The sequence below is a fragment of the Rhinopithecus bieti genome, unplaced genomic scaffold (assembly GCF_001698545.2).
Source record: "Rhinopithecus bieti isolate Rb0 unplaced genomic scaffold, ASM169854v2 scaffold_32083, whole genome shotgun sequence".
Lineage (NCBI taxonomy): Eukaryota > Metazoa > Chordata > Mammalia > Primates > Cercopithecidae > Rhinopithecus > Rhinopithecus bieti.
This window is the reverse complement of record NW_016814096.1, coordinates 2,737,970-2,753,891: the sequence shown is the minus strand read 5'-3', so window position 1 is coordinate 2,753,891 and position 15,922 is coordinate 2,737,970. Positions and strand designations below refer to the sequence as shown.

At 35.2% G+C, this 15,922-nt stretch overlaps 1 protein-coding gene across 3 annotated transcripts in view; it reads right to left on the bottom strand.

The window, feature by feature from the left end:
• Positions 1-15,922, bottom strand: part of PDHX (pyruvate dehydrogenase complex component X) — a 101,035-nt gene that overhangs the window by 45,602 nt on the left and 39,511 nt on the right. For all 3 annotated transcript variants that reach the window (XM_017849715.1, XM_017849714.1, XM_017849713.1), the window contains exons 4-7: positions 15,347-15,546; positions 12,440-12,538; positions 6,279-6,453; positions 2,810-2,957 (exon numbers count right to left, since the gene is read on the bottom strand). In XM_017849715.1, the coding sequence (XP_017705204.1) occupies positions 2,810-2,957; positions 6,279-6,453; positions 12,440-12,538; positions 15,347-15,546 (622 nt within the window). The remainder of the gene's footprint in view (positions 1-2,809; positions 2,958-6,278; positions 6,454-12,439; positions 12,539-15,346; positions 15,547-15,922) is intronic.

Below are 15,922 nucleotides of genomic sequence, written 5' to 3'. Positions count from 1 at the left end.
TAACTATGTATGTGGCTAATAATAGATCTTCAAGATACATGAAGCAAAAACTGACAGAGCTGAAAGGAGAAACTACAAATAAACAATTATAATGAGAAATATCAATACTGCTCTCAAAAGACATAAACAACACTATTAACCAGCTTGGCCTGACATTTATAGAACATTCCCTTGCAAAAATAAAAAAATTCTTTTCAAGAACACATACAAAGATAGACCATACTATAAATACAAAATAAATATCAACAAATTTAAGAAAATTGAAATCACATAAAGTGTGTTCTCTAAACACAATGGAGTTAAGCTAGAAATCATAAAAGAAAGAGAAATGAATAGTCCTCAAATAATTTGAAATTAAGTGCACAATTATAAATAACTCATTGATCAAAGAAATCACAAAAGAAATAAATGAGAAAACATTTTTAATTGAATAAAAGGAAAAATGCCAGGCGTGGTGTCTCATGCCTGTAATTTCAGCACTAAGGGAGGCCAAGGTAGGTGGATCACTTGAGGCCAGGAGTTTGAGACCAGCTTGGCCAACATGCTGAAACCCTGTCTCTAGTAAAAATACAAAAAATTAGCCAGGCATGGTGGTTTGTGCCTGTAATCCTAGCTACTCAAGGCACTGAGGTGAGAGAATCATTTGAATCCAGGAGGCGGTGGTTGAAGTGAAGCGAGATCGCACCACTGCACTCCAGCCTGGGTGACAGGGCAAGAACCTGTCTCAAAAGAAAAAAAAAAAATCAACATCTGTGGGATACAGCTAAAGCAGTGCTTAAAGATAATTCAAGAGTATTATATGCTTATATTAAAAAATAAAGGTCTCAAATAAATGATCCAAGTTTTCACCTTAAAAAACTAGAAATAAAATAGCAAAGTAAACTGAAAGCAAAGAGAAAAAAAAAATAAAGAACAGAAATCAATGAGATCAAAATCACAGAAATACTAGATAAGTTAATAAAACCAAATGCTGGTTCTTTGAAGAGATCGAGATCAATAGAACTGATAACCCTTTAGCCAGAGTGATCTAGAGAGTAAAACATACAAATTACTAATATCAAAAACAGAAACATTACTTCAGATAAAATGACAGTATAATAAGGTAATGTGGTGAATAACTTTATGCCAATAAATCTGGTGACTTAGATGACAAACAAATTTCTTGAAAGACACAAACTACCAGAATTCATTCAAGAAAACAAAAGCTGCATCCATTTTAAAATAAAATTCATAATTAAAACCTTCCCAAAAGAAACTCACTAGTGAATGCTACTAAACAATTAAAAAAGAAATAATACTAATTGTACCCAAACTCTTCCAGAAAATAAAGGAGCAGGAAATGTTTTCCAACCCATTCCACTAGATAAGATAACAAATCCGAAAAAATGTCTCCAGAAAAGAAAACTACAGGTCAGCATTTCTCATGGGCATAGGTGTAAAGATTCTAAACAAAATTTTAGAATACAGAATCAAACAATGAGAAGGTTAATCATTAAGTGGGCTTTATTTGAGGAATACAAAGTTGATTCAACACTTGAAAATCAACCAATGTAATTCACTTTATTAACAGACAGAAAAGGAAAAGTTATCTGAAAAGATGCACAAAAGTGACAAAATTCAACATCTATTCATGTTTAAAACTCTCTGCAAGCTAGGAACGGACATTCTTTCAACCTGAAAATAATGTTCTACAAAAAACCTACAGCTAACATAAAAGACTGAATGCTTTTCCCCAAGATCAAGAACAAGGCAAAACATCTGCTTTTACCACCTATATTCATTATACCAGAGGTCCTAGTCAGTGTAGTAAGACAAGAAAATAATATGAATGCCATATAGGTCAAAAATGAAGAAATAAAACTATTAGTTCATGCTAAAAAATCTGTATGTCTCTCAGCAAACTTATTTATAATTGATTTTTGGAAGAAATATTACAAATTTAATAACCTGCAAATGCACTCTGAACAAGAAATATAAAATCAAAATTTGCATACAGAAGAATATCTAAGATATTTATAATCTAAAACATCCTTAAAAGTTTTGGATTTTAAACTTAATGAAATGTTAAGGACTGCTTTGTTTAAATACCATACCAAAAAATATTCAAAACAAAAAATAACCATTTGGTCTACACAAATCATTCATGTGTTCTTACAAAAAAATTGACCTATGTAAATGCTAAAGCACACCAAAACATTAAGACCACTTTTGTTTTTAAAATAACTAACCAACCAAATCACAGTAATTTAGATTTCAATATCCCTTATCCAAAATACTTGGAACCAGAAGTGTTTGAGATTTCAAAATTTTTCAGATTTTGTAATACTACATTTACTGTTTGGGCATCTCTAGTCCAAAAATCCCCAAATCTGAAAAGCTACAATGAGGACTTCCTTTGAGCTTCATGTTGGCACTCAAAAAGTTTCACATGTTGGAGCACTTTGAATTTTTGGTTTTGGGATGCTCAACCTGTATTTTTAAAGCTCAGTATGTAACAGAGAATTGAACGCAATAACTGCCTGCTAAATGAATGTTAACTAAATGTACATTATTCAAATATGACAAAGAGGAAATAAAAGCAAAGTAGAACAGAAACCTTTATTCTGCATAAAGGCATCTGTGGTTTATTTAATACTGTGGAACCAATTCACTTTTTCAAGGAAAACATTACTAATTTTTTTTTTCTCTAGCACAAATATACCCAGAGTAGAAATTGAAATTAAAAAGCTACGTTGTGTAATTTTATAAAGGATTTCATGACAGTTAAGTTAGCATGTGTTTTGTATTAAGTAAATTCAATTTTACTAACCTTTGACGAGATCTTGCCTAACTTTTAAAACAGCTCCAAGGTCACAGTCAGCAGTAGCATAAGCATGAGGTACAGTACTTTTAGATTCAGTTAATCTTTTGGCAATAACTCTTCGAATATTGCTGGCGGGGATTTCAGTGAATGTGCCCTACAAAAAGATAGCAACCTGTCCATTAAACCACAAGTGGAATAGAAAAAACAAAAAACAAGCAACTTTATAAATGAAATTCATTCTTGATGACCTAACTTATTAATTAAAGATTAATATAAGAAAAGCACTATTAAAATTCTTAGTATAAGGGAAGAATATAAAAAAACTGGGATGTTTTGGTTTTATAGTATGTAACTACAGAAAAAAGTAATAAAATTCATGTTTCAATTGTGAATGGGATATCTTATGTTACTATGTTTAAGATGATAAAAAAGAAACCTACCAAATAATAATTCCTCCATAGGTGTATTTGTGTGTGTATACATACATACACACACACCAAACACACACAAGGAGCAATATACGTATGTGTACATACATACACAGAGAGAGAGGGAGGAGTGAGAAGAGAGACACAGACATACGCCATCTGTAAGCTTTTGTTACAAATATCACTTAATAAAACTGAAATGGGCTGGGCACGGTGGCTCATGCCTGTAATCTCAGGATTACTTTGGGAGGCTGAGGCGGGCAGATCACGAGGTCAAGAGTTCAAGACCAGCTTGGCCAACATGGTGAAACCCCATCTCTACTAAGAATACAAAAATTAGCTAGGTGTGGTGGCACATGCCTGTAATACCAGCTACTCAGGAGGCTGAGGCAGGAGAATCACTTGAACTGGGGAGGCAGAGGTTGCACTGAGCCAAGATCGCGCCACTGCACTCCAGCCTGGGCGACAGAGCAAGACTGTCTTGGGGAAAAAAAAAAACCCAAAAAAAACAAACAAAAAAAACCTGAAATAAAATAGCCAATAAATCAACAAACTATTAATATATAGTTGCCCTTTGAATTTTGATGGGGTGACACTCTGATGAACCCATCGTAAGTTGAAAGTATCATAAGTCAAAGTGCATTTAATACACATAACCTACTGAACATCACAGCTTAGCCTTAGCCTAGCCTACCATAAATGTGCTCAGAACACTTACATTAGCCTACAGTTGGGCAAAATCATCTGGCTACACACTACATTGCAAAGTAGCGGTCGTTTGCGCTGATGATCACATGGCTAACTGGGAGCTGTGGTGGGCTGCTGCTGCCCAGCATTGCAAGGAAATACTGCACTGCTTTCTACTGAATGTGTGTCACTTTTACACCACCGTAAAGTCAAAAAATTGTTAGTCGAACCATCTTTTCAAGCACACATGGAACATCCACCAAGACAGGTCATATTATAAATATAAAATAAATCTCAATAAATTTGAGAAGATTGTTCTAAAAATGAAGTGTGTCTCAAAGTGCATTCTCTAAACACAGTGGAGTTAAATTAGAAATCATGAAAGGTAACTGAAGCATCTTCAAATATTTTGAAATTAAATTCACACTTATAAACAACTCATGGATCAAAGAAATCACAAGGGACATTAGAAGCTCAGAGACCTTCTAAACAGGCAATTTAATTATTTCTATTTGGATTTGTAATTTTTAAAAATAACATGAGGATCTTATTTCTTAGAGATTCATAATAGAAAGTATGAATGAGATAATAAAATATCCCTGTAACTTCTCTGTAGTTTTTTCATTCTGTTCCTTGGACCGCTCAAAAAAGCATGATAGGCTTTAAATTATATCTAATTCCTTTCTCGCCCTTCACTCTATTTTGGAATTTCATTACAATCACTTCAAGATAATACAAAGCAAATGAAAGTGAGGCTGATTTCATTTTTACAAATATCATTAAGAAATTAAACACTTTATGTTAGCAAAGTACTTGGTCAAGTAGAATAAATACTCTCTACACACTATAAGAATTCGAAAGTAAGGTTTACCTTCCTAACTTGAATAACTTTTTTTTTTTTTCTTTTTTGAGATAGGGTCTTCCTTTATTACCCAGGCTGGAGTGCGGTGGCATGAACACAGCTCACTACAGCCTCAACCTCCCAGTCTCAAGTGGTTCCCCAACCTCTGCTGCCTGAGTAGTTGGGACTATAGGCACACGCTACTACATCCAGCGGATTTTTAAATATTTTTGTAGAGATGAGGTCTCACTATGTTGCCCAGGCTGGTCTTTGAATGCCTGGGTGCAGGCAATCCTCCCACTTCAGACTCTCAAAGTGCTAGCATTACAGGTGTAAGGTAACACACCCAGCCTTGAATAATCTACTTTTTAAAGACATATGATCGAACTATACATATTTTATAGTCAATATACGTTATATAGTCGAAGAGTGGACTATACACTCAATATACATAGTGTCTTGTCCAACTGCATGTCCTTAAAGAGTAGGTTATTCAAGTATGCAGTATATTAATCATTAATGGATATTTAAAAATCTGTTTCCCATGAAAGTTGTACTGTTTTCAACTCTTTTAAAGTATCACATGGTATACAGTTCTCCACTAGGAGTACAGATTTATCTATTTATTTTGCTTTTTATTTTTTTAAGTGCCTATTCGATTTTAAATAAACTTGGTTATCCTACACTTCTTCTGATAGGAAGTAAATAACCTGAATAGGAAAGGCACAGAGAGACACAATGGAGGAATTTGAAAACAAAAAGGGGCTGTTATGCTGCATGCATCTGAGAAGGAAAGAATGACTACCTATATAGTTTTTTATAGTGAGATGATCAATTCCCTAGTTAAAAAGTAGAACACATCCACAAAAGGAAGCTAGTGTCAGCCACTAATTATTAGTATCACACTTAAGACACAAAACACGAGATTGTAGGGAATATATATGTTACTGACGTTGTGGAACCTGTGGTAACTTTAAATTGAATTATAGTTCTAACGTTTATTTGGAAGTTAACGTACAACCAAATTTTGGTTTCTGATAGGAAATCTGTAAAACAAAGCATTTGGACTGTTTTTTCTTTATCACTGAGTTACTATTGAAACAGATTAGTAAAACTAATCTGTTTCAAATCTATTCTTAAAACACACAGAAATTGTTCTTATTTTCTCTCTCATTTAAATCTGAAAAATAAAAATCCAGGCCAGGCGTGGTGGCTCACGCCTGTAATCCCAGCACTTTGGCAGGCCAAGGCAGGTGGATCACCTGAAGTCAGGAGTTTGAGATCAGCCTGGCCAACATGGTGAAACCCCATCTCTACTAAAAATACAAAAATTAGGTGGGCGTCTGGTGTGCGCCTATAATCCCAGCTACTTGGGAAGCTGAGGCAGGAGAATTACTTGAACCTGGGAGGCGGAGGCTGCAGTAAGCCGAGATCACGCCACTACACTCCAGCCTGGGTGACAGTGCAAGACTCTGTCTCAGAAAAAAAAAGAAACAAAAATGCACTTAGAGAACATTACCACTGCATTGGGTTGTCCAGGAGTTGATACTGGTGGGATCATAGGCCGGGGATAAGATGGCCCAGCTGTGGTCTGTAGGGGCGAAGGTGCTGTGGGAGTGGCTGCAGGGGCTGGAGTTGGTCTGGACTCGGTAATCTTGCCCGTCTGTTTCAACTGGACAAGTCTGAGAGCATCCCTGGAAATAAGAGCAAAGTAGATAACCATAATTAGCAATAAGGAATATAAGAGAACTTTCAGAAAATGTAGATGAGATGTGCAGAAAAGATACACAAATATACAGATGTCAAGGTTATAATTAAAAACCAATTATTTGAGCTAGAAAATTAAATCCTGTCTCTTACCTGGTCTGCTGACCATTATTTGTCATGTTTTAATATTTGCATATTTTCAAAAACCAAACAATAACTAAAATTTTATTAAAATTGGGCATAAGTATTGATTTTTAAAAAGGAAATTAGTCTTTTTTCTGTACAGTGGATGTTATTTGGTAGATCAACAATTAATTAAACCATACTCTCATCCTTCATACTCATGAAATAATATTCACATGGCATTCAAAAAGTGTCAAGTCTATTGTAAATATGGCTTTCACCAGGATACTTCCTACATCATTGTTCACTTATTGTTTATTCATTGTTTATTATAGTGCAAATCAGCTTATTTATGACCAGGAAATCAAATCATTTTAAATTTTACTCAATATGCCATCAGTACAACCTAATATAACAAATCTAACCCATGATATATTTTAGAATGAAAAATAACTAGTTACAGACTTGCCTTTGTATTACTTTGTAAAACAAAGGTATTTTTGTCTTATAAGAGGATATAATTAGATTACTAAATATGCTAAGCCCTCAACTCACTATGCTAAGTTACAGTGGTATTAGGCAATATATTTTCTTAAAATAATTTTTGGAACATTTTAATATCCAGTAAGTATTTAGGAAAGTATTTTTTCCAATTTAAGAAAAAAAAAATTGTTTTATATAACCTAAAAAAAATTCAGGGTGACACAAAATCTGAAGAAAAATTATTTCTCAAATAGTTAATATTTTGGTATTATTTTTCAAAAAAACTGATGAAAGATTAAAACCTAGAACCTGTTGAGCATATTTGAGAAGACCCTTTTACTTGTGGCAACATGGTAGGAAGAATTCTGAGATGGCCCCAATATTCCTGCCCCATATAATCCCTCTTGACGGTATCTGGCCTGTGAATATGATGGATGTCACTCCCATGATTAGTTCCTATTATGTGACAAAATTGGTGGCATTTTATAGATATATGAGACTTCAAATCAGTTGCATTTGAGTTAATCAAAAGGCAAACTACCCTGGAGAGGGCAAATGCATCAGGTAATCTCTTAAAAGAAACTAGGCCTTCCTGGAAGAAGAGACTTGAAGTAAAGAGATTCAACTACTGGCCTGAGAGAAGCAAACATGCATGTTGTGAACTGCCTATGGAGACCACACATGGCAAGGCCCTGCACATGGCCTCTGGGAGCTGTCAGGGGTTCTTGGCTGAGAGCTAGAAAGAAAACAAGGGCCACAGTCCTACAGTCCCAAGGAAATACATTCTGTCAACAACCACATGAGATTGGAAGAGGACCCCAAGTTTCACATGAGTCCCCAGCCTTGGCTAACACTTTGATTTCAGCCTTATGAGTCCATGAGTTCAGAACCTGGCCATGCTATGCCAGGACTTCTAACCTACTGAAATGTTAGAAAACAAACAGGTATTATTTTAAGCCGGTGAGTTTATTGTAACTTGTTATGCAATAACAGAACACCAACACAAGCAGGAACACTCTAACTGAGGTGCAAAAAACTGTATGGTTAATGCCTGATTACATCTATTTAAAAAAAAAGGTTGCTGACACTAAATTGACACATTTTTAGCATAACTATTACTTATTAGCATATTTAGTAATATGTAATATTTAGTTATGCTAAATATTATATATTTAACATAACTATTCCTTGTTACTTTATTTTTTAAAAAGCAGTTTAGTTTTATCTCTGTAGGTTCTTGGGTAGGTTAATCATAAAGAAGCAGGAAGAAAATTCATTCTGGCCACTGGCTCACAAAAACTTTTATTACTGATTTTATTTTTTATTTTTTTATTTTTTAAAGAGTCTCACTCAGTCACCCAGGTTGGAGTGCAGTGGCACAATCTCAGCTCACCGCAACCACCGCCTCCCGGGTTCAAGAGATTCGCATGCCTCAGCCTCCCTAGTAGCTGGGAATACAGGTGTGCACCACCACACCTGGCTAAGCTTTTTAGTTTTAGTAGAGATGGGGTTTTATCATGTTGGCCAGACTGGTCTCAAACTCCTGGACTCAAGTGATTCGCCACCCTTGGCCTCCCAAAGCGCTGGGATTACAGGTGTGAGCCACTGCACCTGGCCTTTTTATTACCGATTTTATACTTACATACCTATGAAGTATAAATCTTAATTATTCTTTAGTAACAGCCAACGATTTAGTTTTCTGTAAGGCAGAAAATGGTTTTAATGATTTCTGCACATTAAATAATCAGACTAAACTCGGAGCGTTAGGTAGACATTAAAAGCTATAAAAATTAGGAGAAAAACAATCTGCAGATAGGCAGAGGATGCTCTGGAGGTTAACTCAGGTAGAACCTTCTCTACTGGTTTCCCTGAGAGAACAATTCATTTGGGTGTGACATGAATTCATTTTGAAAAGAAATGCCACTAAAACACACTAGCCACTTGCCTGTCATACTTACCTAATTTTTGATGCTGTGTGATTAACACAAATATTACTACAACTATGATTTAAGACACAGATGTACCAAAGACATTGGGGCTGCAGGCAAAGAACCTAAATGTCTTCTGCTTCTAATTGTGGCCTTGACATTGCTTTCTTAAAACAGTCACATGTACAAGCGAAGTCAAGTCTACACGCTTTGGTACAATGTAAGTATTCTGACCAATGCTTGTTTTAAGGCAAATTTAAAATAGTAGCCCTGATACCTAAGATTTTTTTCACAAATACAGTGGGCTGGAGGCATCTGGAACTGATTTTTCTACTTGCACTTTTAGTGGACATGGTACGGAGGATGTCCTCACCATGTCAAGAATGTGTGCTGGCTGGGCACGGTGGCTCACGTCCGCATTCCCAGCACTTTGAGAGGCTGAGGTGGAAGGATCACCTGAGGCCAAGAGCTTGAGACCAGTCTGGGCAACCTAGTGAAAAACGGTCTCTACAAAATTTTTTTAAAAATTTAGCCAGGCATGGTGGCACACCTGTAGTCCCAACTATTTGAGAGGCTGAGGTGATAGGACTACAGCCTAGGAGTTCAAGGCTGCAGTGAGCTATGAACACACCACGGCACCCCAACCTGGGTGATGGAGTGAGAGCCTATCTCTCTCTTAAAGAAAAAAAAATCAAAAAATAAAAAATAAAAAAGTGTGCTAAGATATTTTGGGGACAGTTATGCCAAGGCCTGCACTTTTTCAACTGTATCAGAAGATGACATTAGGTTACAATTTTTCCAAAGCTCACCTTAATGATAAACTTAAAATGCAGGCATTTTAGTAGTATAGAAAAGCAAAAATCCTCAATAATGTATGCTTTCAGGATTCATTTTTCTCATAAAATCTTTTGTACTAGTTCTTATTTTGAAGACCAAAGGTTGATGCCTTTCTCATGGAGAGTTAAGGAATAAGGGCAGGGAAGAGAAAAGGGTAACAGGGTAGAAAAGATGGCAATAATACTAAAAGCCTAACTCTTTAATACTGCTTCCTTATGGTATTCAGGAGATAATACCATTTTGTTCTTAAGAAATGTTTCATTACATAACTTTCAACTCAGGTTTAAAAAAAAAGATATTTGTGCACCATACATGTATTAAGCACACATGGAAAGAAAAGGAAGGAAGAAACCTTTATTTCTTTATTCTACTGCTGTCACACTACTGAACTGCCCTCCAAAAGGTTACCACATCACCAAATTTAAGAGTCTTTTCTTAGATCCTACCATTCTTGACTTTTCCCACATTTCCCAGGTATCCTCCAACTCAAGGATTTTAACCTCTAAATAGTTTCCCTACAACAATTGCTTTATTATCTACCAAATCTACCTCTCTAATCCCAAACTGTCTCCTGAGATACATCTTCATCTCACTGATCCTGATACCTACATGGCTTCTAAGTCCTGAAAGTAAGCTTCAAACATTACTAACTCCACCAAAACAAATGCCTCCCAAATCCTTTATTTCTATTTCTGGAGACAAAACTATCATCACCTAGACCAGATCCAAATGCATTCCTTTATTTGTTGCTTCTCTGGCCTACATTCCACATTTAATCTGTGAAGGTTTCTGGACTTTATCCTTACAATGTTGTCTATATCAGGAATCTTCCTTTTAGATCTTCTAACCACATTCAAGTATTCATTATTTCTTACCTGGATTACTTTAGGAGCCTATTAATTTATCTCCTTAACTCATCTTTTTCTGCTCCAGTTTATCTTACACAAATTTGCAGAACTGATCCCCCTAAGGTGCAACAATCATTATTTTACATTTCACCAAATCCTCAAAGATTAATGAATTAAATACAGACTCTTCTTCCTAATCCTCAGAATTATGAGCAAGGCAAGTCTACTTTGTTATAAAAATAGTTGCTTTCTCCCATTTTTACAGAGAGTGCTACTAAGGCACAGACTGGTAGAGACTAACAAGATTAAGATACCAACAGTAGACACAAATCGGGATTGGTGTGGGGAAGAAACTGGGATTAACTGGCAACCAAGGTTCTTAATTTTAATTTTTTACAGCTAAGTGTAACTTTTAAGTCCTTTAACTAAAAATCCCACGGTCTGGGATGTTGCCTTTCAGTCAGCTCTCAGGACAGCTAATTTCCAACTCATGCAGTGTGGCATGAACTTCACAGTATGTGTGTGATAGAACCACATACTCACATTCAGTTAACAAATCAGTAAGAGTACAATATAGATAAATGAGGATATCTAAGAATTAAAGCTACATACTGCTTTCAATAAAATAAACACCCAACAGTAAGCCAATGCTTTCATGAAGAGTAAAATAACCCAGTGGAAAAAAGAAGAAGTTGCCTGGCCCAACATTGCCACTTATAATTTAATAACCATTGCTCTCTCTTGACTTATAAAAATTCTGGCCAATATTATTTATTATTTTCTATCAATATTAGACAAACATGGAATGAGTACATTGCTTTAAAACATAAACTCAATTTGAAACATTTACTATTACTGCCAATAGAAATGTAGCACATAACTACTGAAATTTTACATTAGTTCATAAGCCTATTTGATTAATCTTTGTCTACCCTACTAGACTAAGTTTCAACAGAAAAGGAGCCATCTGTTTTGAAAGACCCAAAAATTTAAACTAATGCAAAGACACACCAGTGTTGCAGAATAGAAAGACCCATCATCATAAAGATGTCTGTTCTCACAAACTTTATTTAAAATGTGATACAATCCCATAAAAATACCCCTTACTCCTACCCATGGAGCTAGATGAACTGCTTAAAATTCATTTGGAAGAATAATAAAATAAGAATGAACTAAGAAAACTGATTAATTAAAAAAAAAGAGCAAGGCTATCGCTATCAGATGTAAAGCATACAGTAAAACATTTCTAATTAAAAATGTGGTACTAAAAAAGTATGGTACTAACTCATGAACAGATGGATCAATGAAATAGAAAAGAAAATCTAAAAAGAGATCAAACTGTATATGGAAATTGCTTTATAACAGTACAAGTGAATAAAATTCAAACAGATAATGAAAATAATTTTTTAAAATATATTTCCTTGTTTTAGAAATGTAAATGTTACTGCACGATTTCATACACTTAATACTGTATAAAGTTTCACTGTTCCGCACTCTAATTTTCTGCATTTATTACCACTTCTAAGGATCTTGCTTAGTTACCAAATTAGAGTTGTTCTTCAGTAATGCTATAATTATTCAGAAAACAACTCTTGCACACAATATAATTTACAATGATAAAAGCAATTAAAAGTACAAAAGAACAGTGTACCTCCTTTTAAATCTTAAGACTGAATAAGCTCTTTTTATTTTCTTTCAAAAAAACATGATCATAATAAATAATGGAATTGGTTATTACAAAAGCAAACACATACTCTTTAGTGAATATCCCCCGAGGGCCAGTGGCTGTGCCCTGGCTAGCATCCAGTGAGTGTTTTTCCAGAATATTGCGGGCAGCTGGACTTAAACGGAACCTAAGAAAAAAATATGAAGGTTAATAGAACCAATTAACACTTACATTTGATTCAAATAGATCTAAATGTCAACAGTTTTGCAAATAATTTTTAAAATCTTATAATAAAGTTAAAATGACTCCCACAGATGGTCACAGTCAAATAATCTGTACCAATTTGTTTTATTCTTTAAACATTTTCATAAAAATTTAGTTACTATTTCTAAATATTATTTTAGTAAGAATAAATATTCATTAGGGAAAAGAGCTTCTATTTCAACCAATTACTTTCACATGGGTGCTCATCACAAACATCAATTGTTTCTTCATATATTTTGTTATATTGTTGTTTCATATATTTTGTATTGTGGCAAATGATACCTAAAATTTACCATTTTAAGCATTTTTAGGTGTATAATTGAGTGGCATTTAGTACAATCACACTACTGTGCAACCATCACCACCATCTATCTCCAGAAATTTTCATTTTCCCAAATTGAACTCTGTATCTATTAAACAGTAACTCTCCATTCCTCCCTCCTCCCAACCCCTGGTAACCATTCTCTTTGTCTCTATCAATTTGACTACTTCAGGTACCTCACATGAGTAGAATCATACAGTATTTGTCTTTTTATGACTGGCTTATTTTACTTAGCATAATGTTCTCAAGGTTTATCCATGCAGCATTTACCAGAATTTCCTTCCTAAAAAGCTGAATCACATTTCATAGCATTTTGAACTTATGAGTTGTTTCTACCATTTTGCTACTGTGAATAATGTTGCTATGAACATAGACGTACAAATATCTCTTTCCAGTCTTTGCTTTCAGTTATTTTGCATATTTATCCGGAAGTGGACCTGCTAGATAATATGGTAATTCTAATTTTCTGAGAAACTGCCATACTGTTTTCCACAGTAGCTGCAGCATTTTACACTTCCACTAGGCAACAACAAGGGTTCCAAATTATCCATGTCCTTGCCAACACCTGTCATATTCTGGGTCTGGTTTGGTTTTTGTTTGTTTGTTTTGATAATCGCCATCCTGAAGGGTATGAAGGGATGTCTCATTGTGGTTTTGATTTCATTTCCCTAATGGTTAGTGACGGTGAACATCTTTTTCATGTGCCTGCTGGCCATCTATGTATCTTCTTGGGAGAAATGCTATTAAAGTCCTTTGCCTAATTTTTAATTGGGTTGTTTTGCTGAGGTTGAATTGTATATATAAACATATATATATATTTTATATATATATATAGCATACCTAAGATTACATGACTAACAGTATATCTCCTTTAAGCAAAGTAGTAAACAAATGACTACACAGTCAGATAAAGAAAATAAGCCTGATTAGCACAGATTAAAACAGGCTGGGTCTAGAAATTAAAGCTAAGAAACAGAAACAACTGTGGAACCTGCTGCATTTCAGGGAAGTATTAAATAACTCTCATATGGGCCCAGTGTTATTACATCTTTAGACTTTTCAAGAGAAACTGAAATTTTAGATTTTTATATAAGATTAGTGACCAACCAAGCAAAATAAAAAATTTTTTTTTCATTCACTGTGTGGGCCCAAAAGTATGCAGAGTTCACAGGTCAGTAGGTTTTTAACCTACATACTGGGGCCTCAGATTCATGCAAGTCTCTGATGATGACTGATCTTAAATAGGGTATACACTATTATTATCTTTGCAAGGGGAGAAGACCATTAGTTAGAAGACATCAGTGAGACTGTCTTCCAATTTTTAGGGTAAACGAAAGAGGAGACAGTAAATTGGAGTCAAGGCAACAGAGTCAGAAACATTTTGCACAGGGAATTTAAAATCAGTATTTCAAAAAGTAGGCCGGATGTGGCTGCTCATGCCTGTAATCCCCAGCACTCTGGGAGGTCAAGGCAGGCAGATCATGAAGTCAGGAGTTTGAGACCAGCCTGGCCAACATGGAGAAACCCTGTCTCTACCAAAAATACAAAAAGACTAGCTGGGCAAGGTGGCGCATGCCTGCAATCCCAGCTACTCAGGAGGTTGAGGCAGGAGAATCGCTTGAACCCAGGAGACCGAGGTTGCGGTGAGCTGAGATTGCACCATTGCACTCCAGCCTGGGCAATGAGAACAAACTCCGTCACCGCCCCCCACAAAAAAAGCACGGTGGATTCTTTTCTGACAATGATAAGGTAAAGGAAAAAATGTTTAAGAATGAAGAGGTCTACTTTATGAAGATCTTTTCTCATAAAGAAAAGTAATGTTGTATAATTATATGGAATACTAAATAAATGAAATGTTAGAATTTATAGAGTTCTTCTACTAAAGCAATGTAAAACTAAAGTGAAATGATGTGTAGTAAGTTGTCTGTTTTGTTACAGAACAGACAAAATTGAGCTCCAGTCTGTGCCGGAAACTCATAATGCAGACTAGTATGAAAACGAATGCACGTTAAAACATGAATTCTATTTTATGTCAGACAGACATTCGAGCTTGGAATTCCTGTAAGTAATTAGAACTCCATAAATGGTAACAGAGTATGAAGTTTGGTATACTGAATTCCATTCTAGACTTCTAAAACCTAATTCAACCTCAACATGGACACATACTGTTTGGTTTTCCATTGTGCAAGCAGGGCTTTCAGAGTACTTGGAACATAGCAGATATTCAATAACTATTTACTGAATGAACAATGATGGTTAAAAAAAAAAAGCACACACTCTAAGGTCTGAGTGTGCTGAGAACAGCAACTTCTATATGATGTACAACGATGTGCAAATATAATGATTACAACTCCGTAAGAACTGCCGTAACCATTTTTTTTACATCATCCTTTGAATAAATATACTCACCGTAGTGTCCCGGGTATGTGTTCCTTTTTGACAGGGATGGAAATCTGTGGTTCTGGGGAGGGGCGAGGCTCTGAAGGTTTTGAAACTGGTGGTGGAGGACCTACATCTTTGGGAATTTCAACATGTTTCCAATCTTCTCCTTCTTCTACTATCAAACCAATTAGTGAACCTAGCCGTATATTTTTACTTCCTTCTTCAACCTATATTTAAAAAAGAAATAACTGTAGAGAAGTAAAACCCCATGATTGCATTAAGTAGTTTATTCCTTTGTTGGGAAATTCTCCCCTTAAGATATCTTAATTTGAGCTAAAAGCTGCTTCCAAAACAGTTTGCCTCAGTCTTCCACCTGTCACCTTCTCCACTTTCTCCCACTTATACCTTCCTTCACCATTCTCCTCTTCCCAGTTGCTAATGCTACCTTCTGAAATAAAGGATAAATCTAGAATGTAGCCTCTGAGAGCCTTCAAATAAACATATAAGATCCATCATTATCATCTTGTTTTTTGATGTCAATACAAATCCAAAACAGGAGCCTGTGGCTACACATCTTAACCATTTGTCTTTCCCAGACAGTTT